The 11,804-nt window shown below is 48.1% G+C and overlaps 2 protein-coding genes across 2 annotated transcripts in view; one reads left to right on the top strand and one right to left on the bottom strand.

Annotated features, from left to right (window-relative positions):
* MOG (myelin oligodendrocyte glycoprotein) overlaps positions 1-7,188 on the top strand; it is a 12,753-nt gene extending 5,565 nt beyond the window's left edge. Inside the window, exons 3-8 of the mRNA XM_004694748.2 lie at positions 1,198-1,311; positions 2,684-2,704; positions 3,023-3,043; positions 5,249-5,365; positions 5,570-5,590; positions 6,448-7,188. Of these exons, the coding sequence (XP_004694805.1) occupies positions 1,198-1,311; positions 2,684-2,704; positions 3,023-3,043; positions 5,249-5,365; positions 5,570-5,590; positions 6,448-6,461 (308 nt within the window). The 3' untranslated portion in view covers positions 6,462-7,188. The remainder of the gene's footprint in view (positions 1-1,197; positions 1,312-2,683; positions 2,705-3,022; positions 3,044-5,248; positions 5,366-5,569; positions 5,591-6,447) is intronic.
* Positions 7,189-7,333: 145 nt separating this feature from the next.
* On the bottom strand, positions 7,334-11,582 carry ZFP57 (ZFP57 zinc finger protein). Its single transcript, XM_012734117.1, has 4 exons — positions 11,368-11,582; positions 10,887-11,013; positions 10,093-10,173; positions 7,334-8,884 (listed from the first exon to the last, which is right to left on the bottom strand). Exons 1-4 carry the CDS (start codon positions 11,488-11,490, stop codon positions 7,623-7,625), a joined length of 1,593 nt encoding a protein of 530 aa, XP_012589571.1. The 5' UTR covers positions 11,491-11,582; the 3' UTR covers positions 7,334-7,622.
* Between the last annotated feature and the right edge of the window lie 222 nt (positions 11,583-11,804).

The raw sequence follows: 11,804 nt of genomic DNA, 5'->3' as shown, positions 1-11,804 counted from the left end.
GCCACCTGGGAGGGCCCACAAGTAACTTTTAATAAGAACTTTGAAAGCAGAGTTTAATGTGTTTTCTTCTGGAGAACTTAATAACAGACTGGAGCTTTAACCTGCAGTTCGAAGGATTGTTCTTGTACCTAGAAATCCAGGGTCCATTGAATGTTGGGAGCTGTGACTCAGTCCCTATGCCTGAAGGCACCACCTTTATCTGCTTCCCAAAGCAGAGAGCAAGACGCAAGGGCTTGACCCACAGCAAGGCACATGGAGCCTAATTAGGCAGGTGCAGCCCTTGGATTAAGCAGCAAACTGCAATTAGAAATAGGTGGGAGCTGCAGAACTGAGGGGTCATGCCCGCCCTCGTCACCTGTCTCCTACCACATCCTCGCAGGTAGTAAACCCTGTGGTCTTACTTTCTCAAAAGCTCTATAAGATTTGATCTTTTTATCTGTTATGTGTCCATTTGCCCAACTGGTGAAGTTGGCAGGCCCTGTCTCGGGATATGTTCAAAGCATTAAAAAAATTTTTTTGTACTGAAAAATAGTTATTAAAATATTGTAATAAGATAAGCCCTCCCTGGTGGCACAACGGGTTAAAGCAAAACACTATGAAGCTAGCCACAGCTGTTGCAGCACCAGTTCCATACCCTTCTCTCATCCCCGCACCTCTGGCCTATCCCCCAGTTTTTGTCTGCATAAATAAAGAAATCTTGTTTAAAAGGTTCTGTTCATAATGGAAAGAAATACAAAATTTCAGTTAAAAGATATTACAGGAAATAAATATGCATTTTCTCCTATGAAAGTTCGTGATTTTCTACACCTCTACCACTGTCCTACTTCAGGCTTATGCTATTTTTTAATTTTTTACTTTCACTGTTACCATGGCCTTTTACCTGACCTGCTCCCTTTTTCCAGTGCTCCAGATCTTGCTTCCCTCAGCTGGGGATCCTTCTGAACCCCCATGCACTTGAGGATCAGATCTTCATCCCTTAGGTAGTTCTCAAAACTCCACGACTGGCCCAAAATGTAACCTGCCCTCCCATGGTTGTAATCCACGAGCCTTTCCAAACCCACATTTCCTTCAAGACTGATTTCAGGGGTCACTTCTGTAGCGCCTTCCTTGAATCTTGGTGACATGTGTACCTTTATCCAGCTGGGTGCTGGAGCGCTGGGTCTGCTGGGTTGTGGATGTGGTGGTTCTGCCTTGCAGATCCCTTCTACTGGATCAACCCCGGGGTGCTGGTTCTCCTGGCGGTACTTCCTGTGCTCCTGGTGCAGATCACTGTGGGCCTGGTCTTCCTCTGCCTGCAGCACAGACTCAGAGGTACGGACCCGGGTGGGGGTGGGGGCGGGGGTGGAGGGAGGGCCTGGGATCTACTCTTGAAATGAGATGCTGCCTTAGAACTTGGTCTACTAACATTTATTTTCGAGTGAGATCTGGATTCAGAACTTCAACAAAGTTTACCGAGTGCTTTCATAGAAGTTATACGGCTTACATTTGTCTGTGTGGTCGGGCTGACTTACAAGAGCCCATTTAACACATTTTTTTTTTTAAGATTTATTTATTTATTTATTCGTACAGAACTGGGGCACAGGCCAGAGATTCGGAGAGTGAGAGGATTCACCAGAGACAGAGTGGGGAGCAGAACAGGCAGATCGACGAAGTACACTGCTGAGGGGAGCAGCGGGCGGGTCAGGAGAGGTCTGCCACACCATGTGGTCACCTCTGGGGCAGGCGGGAATCAAACTCATGCGGAAGCAGCTTTAGCTTCTTAGTGCGGTGCTTTAACCCGCTGCGCCACCAGGGAGGGCTCGAAAGTGAGCTATTCTGTAGATAAAAGCCCTCCCCATGTGATAGGTGTCCGAGTTTGTTCCTTCTTCATTTCGGTTGGCTCAATTTCAGCTGCAGAGTAGCTCCTTCCATCCTTCTGACTCCACCAAGTACTCACCTAGGCACCAACCTTGGGCACCTTCAACATTCTCCCCCTTCCCCTACCTTTACTAGGTGGATAAAGCAGCCAGGCTGGGTTTGTGAGGGAGGATACCATTGTGATCACCAATGAAGTTCGTTCTCTCCCTTTGAATTCTTCCCAGTACTCATTTCTTCCACGTGAGGGTGACAGTCCAAGAGGCTGAGCAAAAAGAACGTGATGGATAGAGCAGGGCAGCCTAGGTTTGAATCCAGCTCAGGCATGGACTGAGTCCTCCAAGCTTCAGTTTCAGGTCAGGCAAGCTGCGACCCCCTGCAGTGAGAAGAGGGGAAAGTGACATATAGCTTCCAGAGCGCACAGATGGTCACTGCTTCACGGTTTCTTTAGTTGTTTCTTCCTCTTTCAGTTGGAAAGTGGCTTTAGATTTACAAAGGGACAACACAGCCAGGTGGTGACACTGGACACTGGGAACTGAAAATCACAAAAAAAAAAAAAAAAAAAAAACAACAAAGCAAAAGGGCAAAAGGTAGATGTTGGTTTGGGACAGTTTGTTGCAGAGGTCTCTGTATCCCTTATCCCAACATTTAGTCCAGACAAAGGCCAGGGGAGTGTAGTTCTAGACTGCAAATGCAGAGTTCATCCCTCCTCCTCAGGATGACCTTGAGGGGCAAGAAACAGCCTACACTAAGGCCCAGGTGCCTGGGGTGGGAGTGTCCCCATCTACTGCCAGAGCAGGGACTAAAAATTTGCCCTTTTTTATTTTAGGGAAACTGCGAGCGGAGATCGGTGAGTTCCCGGCACCCTCCCCCTCCCCCACCCACCCTTCTGCTTTCTCAGAGTTTGGCATAACTGCAATGGTCATTTCCTGCTTCCTCATGCCACCGCTTAAGTCCCAATACCTTCCGCTCCCTTTATTATCCAAAACCTCCCTATGAACAACCAAGACTTGTCCAAAATCTCACTGCCCTTCCCGGCTTTCCGCCAGGGTAGAAGTAAAGTCCCGTAGCTTCCTTTCCTTTCCCAGGTCACTCATGACTTAGAAACTCAGCTGGAGAGTGCCTTTGAGTGTCCTACTAAATCCCTTTCCATTTGTTTCTCTTTTAGAGAATCTCCACCGGAATTTTGGTAAGTGCTGAGCTACTTGAACCTCCCAGGTCAGCTCTCTGTTCACTAGGTTCCAGACACCTGGGGAAACAAGGATGCCTGGCCCTGGCTGACAGGTTTTCTCCTTCCCTCTCCCAAGAGCTGGTGTGCAGGCCAGAGGTGTTTGTGTTCAGGCAGAGTGTGAGAACATTCACCAGAGACAGAGTGAGGAGCAGAACAGGCAGATTGACTGAAATACACTGCTGAGGAGAGCAGCGGGTGAGACAGGAGATGACTGCTGTACCACGTGGGTTAGCTCCCTGGCCAGGATTGAACTCTTGCTGCAGAGGCTGGTGATAGCTTCATAATGCTTCACTTTAATCCCTTGTGCCACCTGGGAGGCCCTCTTTTTCTTTCTTTGAATAGTCATCACCTGCTTGTAGGACAGTGATATTGTGGCAAGGACTTACCTTACACATTTCTGAGCCAGACACTCCATTATTAGCTTTCGATGTTTACTCATTTGGAAGGGATTAGAAGCATTGTATGCGTGCCATTTTTCCCTTTAGGAATTACAAAGGAGAGGTAAACATACCCTTTGCAGGTGAACTTGATGTCTAGTTGTGGAGGTAGTACATAAACTAACTAGACAACAAAGTTACACATATCATAGATGGCACTCAACACAGTAGACACAATTTTCATATGTGCAGGACAAGTGACTATAATTAATCAGGGAAGACTTCTTGGAGGAAGAATAAAGATAGCAGGGCACACTAAAATGTTGAAACCTCAGTGATTCCGTCCTTTGTTTTTGTTCATTGCAGATTTCTACGTCTCAGGTCAATGCCTATAGCAGAAAGGCACTCAAATCTTTGAATGGATTTTCCAGAAATTATGTCCTAAATCGGGACAGAGATGAACCCTGCTTTGAGCAGCCTGAAGAGCCTCAGGGGCCTTTCTACTAGGGCTCTGGGCATCTCTGGCACCCAGCGTGTGGCCCTCCAACCTGGCCTCTATAAGCTAGTATCAGTGTGTACACAACTTCCCCCCAAGTCCTCTGCCCACACAGTTTCTGCACATCTGAAGGGAAGAAATAAGATGTTTGTTATAGGACCTAAACAACAAGTTCTTCACTTTTTTTTTTTTTTAAACAAGAATACATTTGCTAGAAAGGTGGATTCCAGTGGATCCTTTCCCAGAGTGGGTAAATGCATGCATGAAACAGAACACACAGAAAGATAGAGTACAAAGAAAATCATGATATTGATGTATCATTATTACAATAGAAATGCATCGTGATATAGTAATGTTTTTTTTAAATAAAAGACATTAAATAAATGTAGTAGATCTGATAACTTGTCATTTCAAAGTACAAATAAACTTAAGCAATATTTTGAGATTTCTGAAACTTTAATGGAAATGAAATGATCTGTGGTTTCCATTAGTGAAGTCACAGGTCTGTTGACAACAATTTTTTTTTAAGATTTATTTATTTATGCATACAAGAACTTGGATGTATTCCAGACATGGGGGGAGAGTATGAGAGGATTCATCAGAGAAACAGTGAACAGGCAGATGGACTAAAAGACACTGCTGAGAGGAGCCGCGGGCAGGTCAGGAAAGGGCTACTATGCCATGTGGGTCAGCTCCCTGGCCGGGGATCAAACTCGTGCTGCAGTGGCTTCAGATAACTTCACAGTGCTGCGATTTAACTCCTTTTGCCACCAGGGAGGCCCCTGTTGACCACATTATTTTTTTTTAAGATTTAATTTATTTATGTTTACAAAACTGGTGTACAGGCCAGAGGTATGGTGGGTGAGAAGAATCACCAGAGACAGAGCGGGGAGCAGAACAGGCAGATCAGAAATACGCTGCTGAGGGGAGCAGCGGATGGACCAGGAGAGGTCAGCTCCCTGGCTGGGGTTTGAATTCGTGCTACAGTGGCTTCTGAGAGCTTCATAGTGCAGTGCTTTAACCCACTGTGCCACCAGGGAGGGCCCTGACTACATTTTTTTTATGGAAGAAAATGTTAAATTCAATTGAGGATCATAGAAACAAACATAGTGCCTTTTTTTTTTTTTTTTACCTAATTTCACAGACTTATTCCCTAGATCTCACTGGGGGCTCCTTCAATCTTCTTGGCCCCCAGGTTGAGAACCTCAATACTAAATACTAAATGGAGAAGAAAGGTTGGGGTGTACGGGAAACACACTAACCTTGTTTATTCTGTGGTCAACAATGCAGACCCCCACTTTCTGAGGGTGCCCTGCTGGAAGATATCCCTCTTCGTAATTGTGCCGGTGCTCGGACCCCTGGTTGCCTTGATCATCTGCTACAACTGGCTGCATCGGAGACTTGCAGGTGCAATCCCAGGCAGCAAAAGGGGCCCCTGAGCGGGGGTCTCCTTCCTGCTGGCCCCACGGACTGCCCAGGTTCCTCAGAGAGCCACCCCTGAGATCTCTGGGGGGCCTTTGTGGAAGGGAAGGGTGGAACCTCCACGGGGAAGACAAAGTGGGGAGAGAGTCACCTTCTACCAGTCACCAACTGGTTTCTCTTTGTTTGCAGGGCAGTTTATTGAAGAGCTAAGTAAGTTCTCTTCTTCTTACAAGCTGAGGGGAGGGGTCAGGACAGCACAGGACAAGGAGGGCCACTTGAGGGGTCAAGATGGAGAGGAAGGAGGGGCTGCAAGACCTGGGTGGAGGGAGGGCTCCTGTGTGGTGGACTCAAGGCAGCCATAGTTTTTTTTGTTTGTTTTGTTTTTTTGTAAGATTGATTTATTTATACATACAGAACTGGGGTGCAGGCCAGAGGTGCAGGGGTGGTGAGAAGATTTACCAGAGACACAGTGGGGAGCAAAACAGGCAGATCTACCAAGCACACTGCTAAGGGGAGCAGCGGGCGGGTCAGGATAGGTCTGTTGCACCATGTGGTCACCTCCGGGGCAGAGATCGAACTCATGAAGTGACTTTAGCTTCTTAGTGCTGTGCTTTAACCTGCTGTGCCACCAGGGAAGGCCCTTGAACATATTTTTTTAAAGATTTATTTATTTATGCATACAGAACCCTATAGGGTGCAGGTCAGAGGTGGAGGGGTGGTGAGAGCATTCACCAGAGACAGAGTGGGGAGCAGAACAGGCCAATGGACAAAGTACACTGCTGAGTCTGGATCACCTCTGAGGAGGGATCGAACTCACTGAAGCAGCTGCAGCTCACTTGCTCTGCTGTTCTGCTCACTTGCTCTGTGCTGCCAGGGAGGGCCCCATGGGACAAGTTATACAGTGGCTGCCTGACTTCTCCACCTCACTGTCCCTTAGCATAGCTGCCTCTCCCACCCATTCCCTACAGCAGCCCAGGGGGCTGTTCGCTTCGGGTATAATGGTTTCATTGATAGAAGCTACTCACAGATTTTTCAAGCTTTTTTTCTCTTCCTCCTCCTCCTCCTAGGAAACCCCTTCTGAGTGTTGCTGCATCTTGGCAGGGGTGAAGGCAAGCCCAGTATGTCCAAGGAGTGGCCCTTGGGGATATGTCGCATCATCAGGCTGAATGCTCACTGGTCTCTTCACCGTGGGGACATTCGCACCTACTCCCCCAGGAATACTGACTTCCAAACAGAATTGTCTCTTCTGTCATCAACTGTTTTGGCCTTTTCCCGGCTCCTTTCTTTGTCCCCTTCTGCTATCCTGGTCTCTCCACTTCTCTCCCTGGTCCTTTGCCTGGCCAGGTGGGTGCATCTCTCTCCCCAGTAGACACCTTGCTGAAGACTGCAGCCGGGAGGGTCTCTGTGCTAAACGAAATGCAGGCCAGGAACCTCCTTGAAGCAAATGTCAGTGCGTCAATGTTGTTGTGTTTCTTCCATGACCTCAGCCCTGATGGGCAGTGCTTGGCGGTGCAGAGGTAGAGGGAAAAAACTGGAAGAATCCAAACCCTCAGAAAGAGAGCGAAGGCAGCTGCAGGGTGAGGATATGGGATCCCTACCCAACACTAGAGTTGGGGAGACCCACAGTATCCAGCCCATCCCAGCGGCCAAGGGATGAGAGCTGGGCAGCACCCTGCTTTAGATGGCTCAGTGCCACCCCCTGTACACTGTCTGGTTTGCTGCCATCTTCATACCCATCAGCATATGCATGGTTTGGTTTTGTTTTTTAAGATTTATTTATTTATGCATAGAAACTGGGGTACAGGCCAGAGGTACAGGGGCTGTGAAAGGATTCACCAAAGGCAGAACAGGAGCAGCACAGGCAGATGGATGAAGTACACGGCTGAGGGGAGCAGCAAATGGTCTGGAGAGGTCTGCCGCACCATGTGGGTCACCTCTGGGGCCAGGGATCGAACTCTCAGTGAAGTGGCTGCGGAGAGCTTCATGGTGCTGCGCTTTAACCCACTGCACCAGGAGGGCAGGCCTGCCAAAGCACTGTTTTATGCAACAATTACTACTCAATGATCTATCAGACACAAAGAAACAAGCTCGGTGCTAACTAACAATGAGTTTGTGTACCACCTCACACCCCTCTTCCTTCCTCTCTAAACATCATCACCTTCTCTCTTCCAGTGCAGCCTTCTTCCCTGGAGGTCCATCCTCAGGAAAACCAAACACAAAAAACCTCAGTCAGAAAGGCCATTTATTTACGTTTCAAGACCCTCACCGCCTCGTCTGCTTTCTTCCCCCCACCTACCTTCTCCCTGACCTCCCCACCTTCATCCCCTTGGCGGATGGGTCCTGGAAGGGTCTTTTCCTCCCCTGCCATGGGGAAGCCAAGCCTCTGACCCAGGACCATCCAGCACTGACTGGGACTTCCCCAGTGACGCACCAGGCCCTCCTTCTCCCCAAAGCAGACATCACACACAGGGCAGCAGTAGATCTTCTGCTTCCAGTGGGTCTGCTGATGCCTGGCCAGCTCTGAGAAGGAGCTGAAGGACTCACCACAGCGGAAGCAGCAGGGAGGCTGCTGTGTGAGGTGGGCTTTCTGGTGGCTGAAGAGATAAGCTTTTTTGCTAAAAGTCAAGGGACAGTGAGGGCAAGAAAAGACCTTGCGTTTCGAAAGCTTTCCTGTGTGAGAGTTGGAGCTGGTTTCCAGGCAGGAAGTGCTGGTGTGGGACACGTGCCCGTTGGTGGCCGGCCCCGGGGTTGCTTCTACTGAGGCTTGAGTTCGCACAGAGACCCCCTGCTTCTCGGCTAGAGGTGCCTGGCTCCTGTCTGTACGTGGCTGGGTCTGAGTCACAGGACCCTTGGTTCTCAATTTGGGGTCCTGGGTCCTGGCCACTGGTGTGTGGTTTCCAGTTGCAAGTCCCTGCGTGGACACCTGGCTCCTGAAATTATGTTTCTGGAACCCAACTTTGGTGCCTGGAATCCTCACAATATGCTTCTGGTTTCTAGCCACGGGCTCCTGGTTTTGATGTATCTTCTGGTGGCGTTTGAGCTCAGACTGGTCCCGGAAACACTTTGAACAGGAGGGGCATGAATGGGGCCGGTAACCCAGATGGACTCGGCGATGACGACTCAGACCAGAAGCATCGCAGTAGGTTTTGTCACAGAGTGAGCAATGGAAGGGTTTCTCCCCAAGATGCATGAGTCTGTGGTAGCTGAGGGCTTTGGGGTTCCGAAAGGACCTCCCACACTGGCCACAACTGTTAGTCCTCTTAGGATTGTGAACAAACTGGTGGCTGTGCAGGTTGGCACGCTTGCTGAAGCACCTGCCACACGTGGGGCAGGAGAAGGGTGGCCCAGCCTCGGATGCCGGGACCACTGGGGTTCCGTCCACAGACCCAGCTGGAGCAGAGGAGGATGGATCTCCCCCTTTGCAAACGAGGTCCTTGTCATCGTGACTCCCCTCACCTCTTGGACTCAGACTCTGTTCCTGCAGCTGCTCCTCCTTCTTGACTCCTGTAGTGAATGTGGAAGAATAACACACGATTCCCCATGAGAACCACAGCAAAAGCCCTCTCTTTAGTCCAGGATATTCCCCCCATCCTTGCTCCACTCTCTCACCCAACATCTTTCTTGGACCTCATAGACTAGACTAGAATAAACCTTAGGGGTTTAAAAGCAAATAAAAATATAATATCAGAGATAAAATACTTATCTTTTAGCCACATTTCTTAAAATCTGTTTGTTCTCATGTGCAATGTTGCTCACACACATAAAGACACCCACAAATGACCTCATAATTTCATATAAATTGGAATACTCAAGGTTTTAGTCTTCTCCATGAGTTGTGCAAGCCAGGATGGTCCTGACAAGCCAGGAGATGTGGTCAGCCTGACCTTGAATTTGTCCCCTTTTTCTTCTCTCAGGAAAAGTCTCCCTACTCCAATTCAGCATTGAGCTTATCTCCTTTCCATTTCTTTTCTCTTGGAAAAGCCTTTTTCATTAAAGGCATATCACCAACATGTGCAAGGTATATGTGGTCTCTCAATCCCTGGAAACTAAAGGTAATCATTTGCCCTGCAGGGTTTCCTGAGGCCATATAGGCAGCGTCCTTCTGTTTTCTTCTCTCCTTTGCCATTTAAAAAAAAAAACAAGATGTATTTAATTATGCATACAGAACTGGGGTATAGGCCAGGAGTGCAGGAGGGTGAGAGGATTCACCAGAGACAGAGTGGGGAGCAGAACAGGCAGATCGACAAAGTTCACTGCTGAGGGGAGCAGCAGGCGAAACAGGAGAGGTCTGCTGAGCCATGTGGATCATCTCCTGGGTATGGGTCGAACTTGCACCAAAGTGTCCAGCTTCACAGAGCTGCACTTTAACCCACTGCGCCACCAGGGAGGGCCCTCCTTTGCAATTTTTTAAAAAAGATTTATTTTAAAAAGGATTTATTTATTTATGCATACAAGAACTGGGGTACAGGCCAGAGGTACTGGAGGTGAGAGATTTCATCAGAGACAGATGGGAAGCAAAAAAGGCAGATTGACTGAAATACACTGCTGAGGGGAGCAGTGGGCAGGACAGGAGAGGTCTGCTGTGCCATTCCAGTCAGCCCCCAGGCTTGGGGGAATCTAATTACTCTTATTACAGCAGCTGGTGATAGCTTGATAGCACTGAGACTTTAACCCCTGCACCACCAAAAAGGCCCCTTCTTTGCAATTCTTACCTGATAAGACACCTTCTCCATTTGGGGGCCACACATCTGTGCTTGCCTGTTCCTCTTCTTGTTTCAGCTTGGTGATAAGATCTAGATTAGACAAAAAGAGAAAGAAAATGTTGAACTCACCTTTTCATACCACATGGGAAAACAAACTACATTCTTCTGTAGCTATGGTTTTAAGAAACATGCAACATTTAGACAAAGAGAGGAGACACTCAAAAGGCCAAGTCCTGGCCCTCCCTGGTAGCATAGTGGGTTGAAGCACAGCACTAAGAAGCTAAAGCCACTTCAGCATGAGTTCGATCCCCTGCCCCGGAGATGACCCACATGGCGCGGCAGACCTCTCCCGATCCGCCCGCTGCTCCCCTCAGTAGTGTACTTCGTTAATCTGCCTGTTCTGCTCCCCACTCTGTCTCTGGTGAATCATCTCACTGCCCCTGCACTTCTGGCCTGTACCCGTTTTGTATGCACAAATAAATAAATCTTTTTTAAAAAAAATGGTTAGCTCCGAACAAGGGCCTGGTATATTACAAGCATGATGCAATAACTCTTGGTTGGATCAATAAGCAAATCGGCATATTTCAAAAACCCTGTCATCAAGTTATAAGCATTATCTTTGCCTTTGTCTAGGCTTTTATTTCTTTTCCCTTTACCCTGAGCTTAGTGACTCAGATATGTCAAATCTGAAAAGTAGAGAACCAAGGGGCAATGAAGCTAATTAAGCTGATCTCCCTGGCCAGGAGAATCAGGTGTGTCAATATCCTGGAACAGGGACTGCTGAGGTAACTCCAGCATCTTACCCACAGACGCCAGGTTTTTGAAGTTTTCTGACATAACATCCATGTAGAGGACCCTCTGACAGACATCTAGACACTCCCACTCTTCTTGGGTGAATTTCACTGCCACATCCTCAAAGGTGACTGGCTTCTGGAAGAGCAGGAAAGACTCAGGGAATCTGTATACATACAGAAATCAGACATCCAGTCTCAAGTCTCAGAGAGAGATAAAAACCACAGGTTTGCGAAATATGAAAGGACAGGCCCAAACTAGCAACTCTAATGTATAGAAAGGAAAGAGCATGAAGATGAGGTAAGAAAAATGGGGAGGGCCTAGGTGGGATGTATACTGAATAAAAATAAGAAGAAAAGTAAAGAGGAGAGGCTGTAGACCAGGTCCTTGTGCTGGGTGTTACCGGGAGATTCTATTTGACATGTAGGCAAAGAAATGGATGAAGAGTTAGAGAGTCAAGGACCAGGTCTCTCCTCGCCGTCTCAGTCTCACCTTCACACACACTTTCCACCAGCACTCCCTCTTCATGGACTCCTGCAGGTCTGTTTTATCTACCCCAGAGTGCAGTTTCTGTACAGACTCAATCAGCTCCAGTAGGTCAAACATCTCTTCCATGGTTTCTCTTTCTAGCTTCACTCACTCATGGCCTGGCCAGCAGGGCTGAATAAACCCCTTCCTGGTTTATTCACGGTTTATTATCTACCTCCTAGTAACTGAGCAAATGGGAGGCTTTGCAAAGTCCCCAGTGTGATGTGACCTCTTCCTGTGATCAATGTATCTGTTCCAAGTGATTATTTTCCTGTTCTTTTCCACCTTCAAATCCCCCTCTTTCACAATGGAGGAGGCCTTTGGTTCCTCAAAGGCGAGGCTACAGAGTCCAAGGAGCTGGACACCTTGGGTCTGCTGCCATTGCTCAGGAGTGCAGCTTG

The sequence above is a fragment of the Condylura cristata genome, unplaced genomic scaffold, assembly GCF_000260355.1.
Source record: "Condylura cristata isolate star-nosed mole 26May11 unplaced genomic scaffold, ConCri1.0 scaffold00046, whole genome shotgun sequence".
In the NCBI taxonomy this organism is placed as follows: domain Eukaryota; kingdom Metazoa; phylum Chordata; class Mammalia; order Eulipotyphla; family Talpidae; genus Condylura; species Condylura cristata.
The sequence above is the reverse complement of the archived record's forward strand: the minus strand, read 5'-3'. Positions and strand labels throughout refer to the sequence as shown.

What these genes read in the sequence shown, in the direction of transcription:
- ZFP57 (XM_012734117.1), bottom strand. Translation starts at nt 11,490, where the DNA reads ATGGAAGAGATGTTTGACCTACTGGAGCTGATTGAGTCTGTACAGAAA. An exon ending in CAAAAACCTGGCGTCTGTGG is followed by an intron (nt 10,174 to 10,886) that starts GTAAGATGCTGG and finishes TGTCTAATCTAG; the next exon opens with ATCTTATCACCAAGCTGAAA. An exon ending in TGGAGAAGGTGTCTTATCAG is followed by an intron (nt 8,885 to 10,092) that starts GTAAGAATTGCA and finishes CATTCACTACAG; the next exon opens with GAGTCAAGAAGGAGGAGCAG.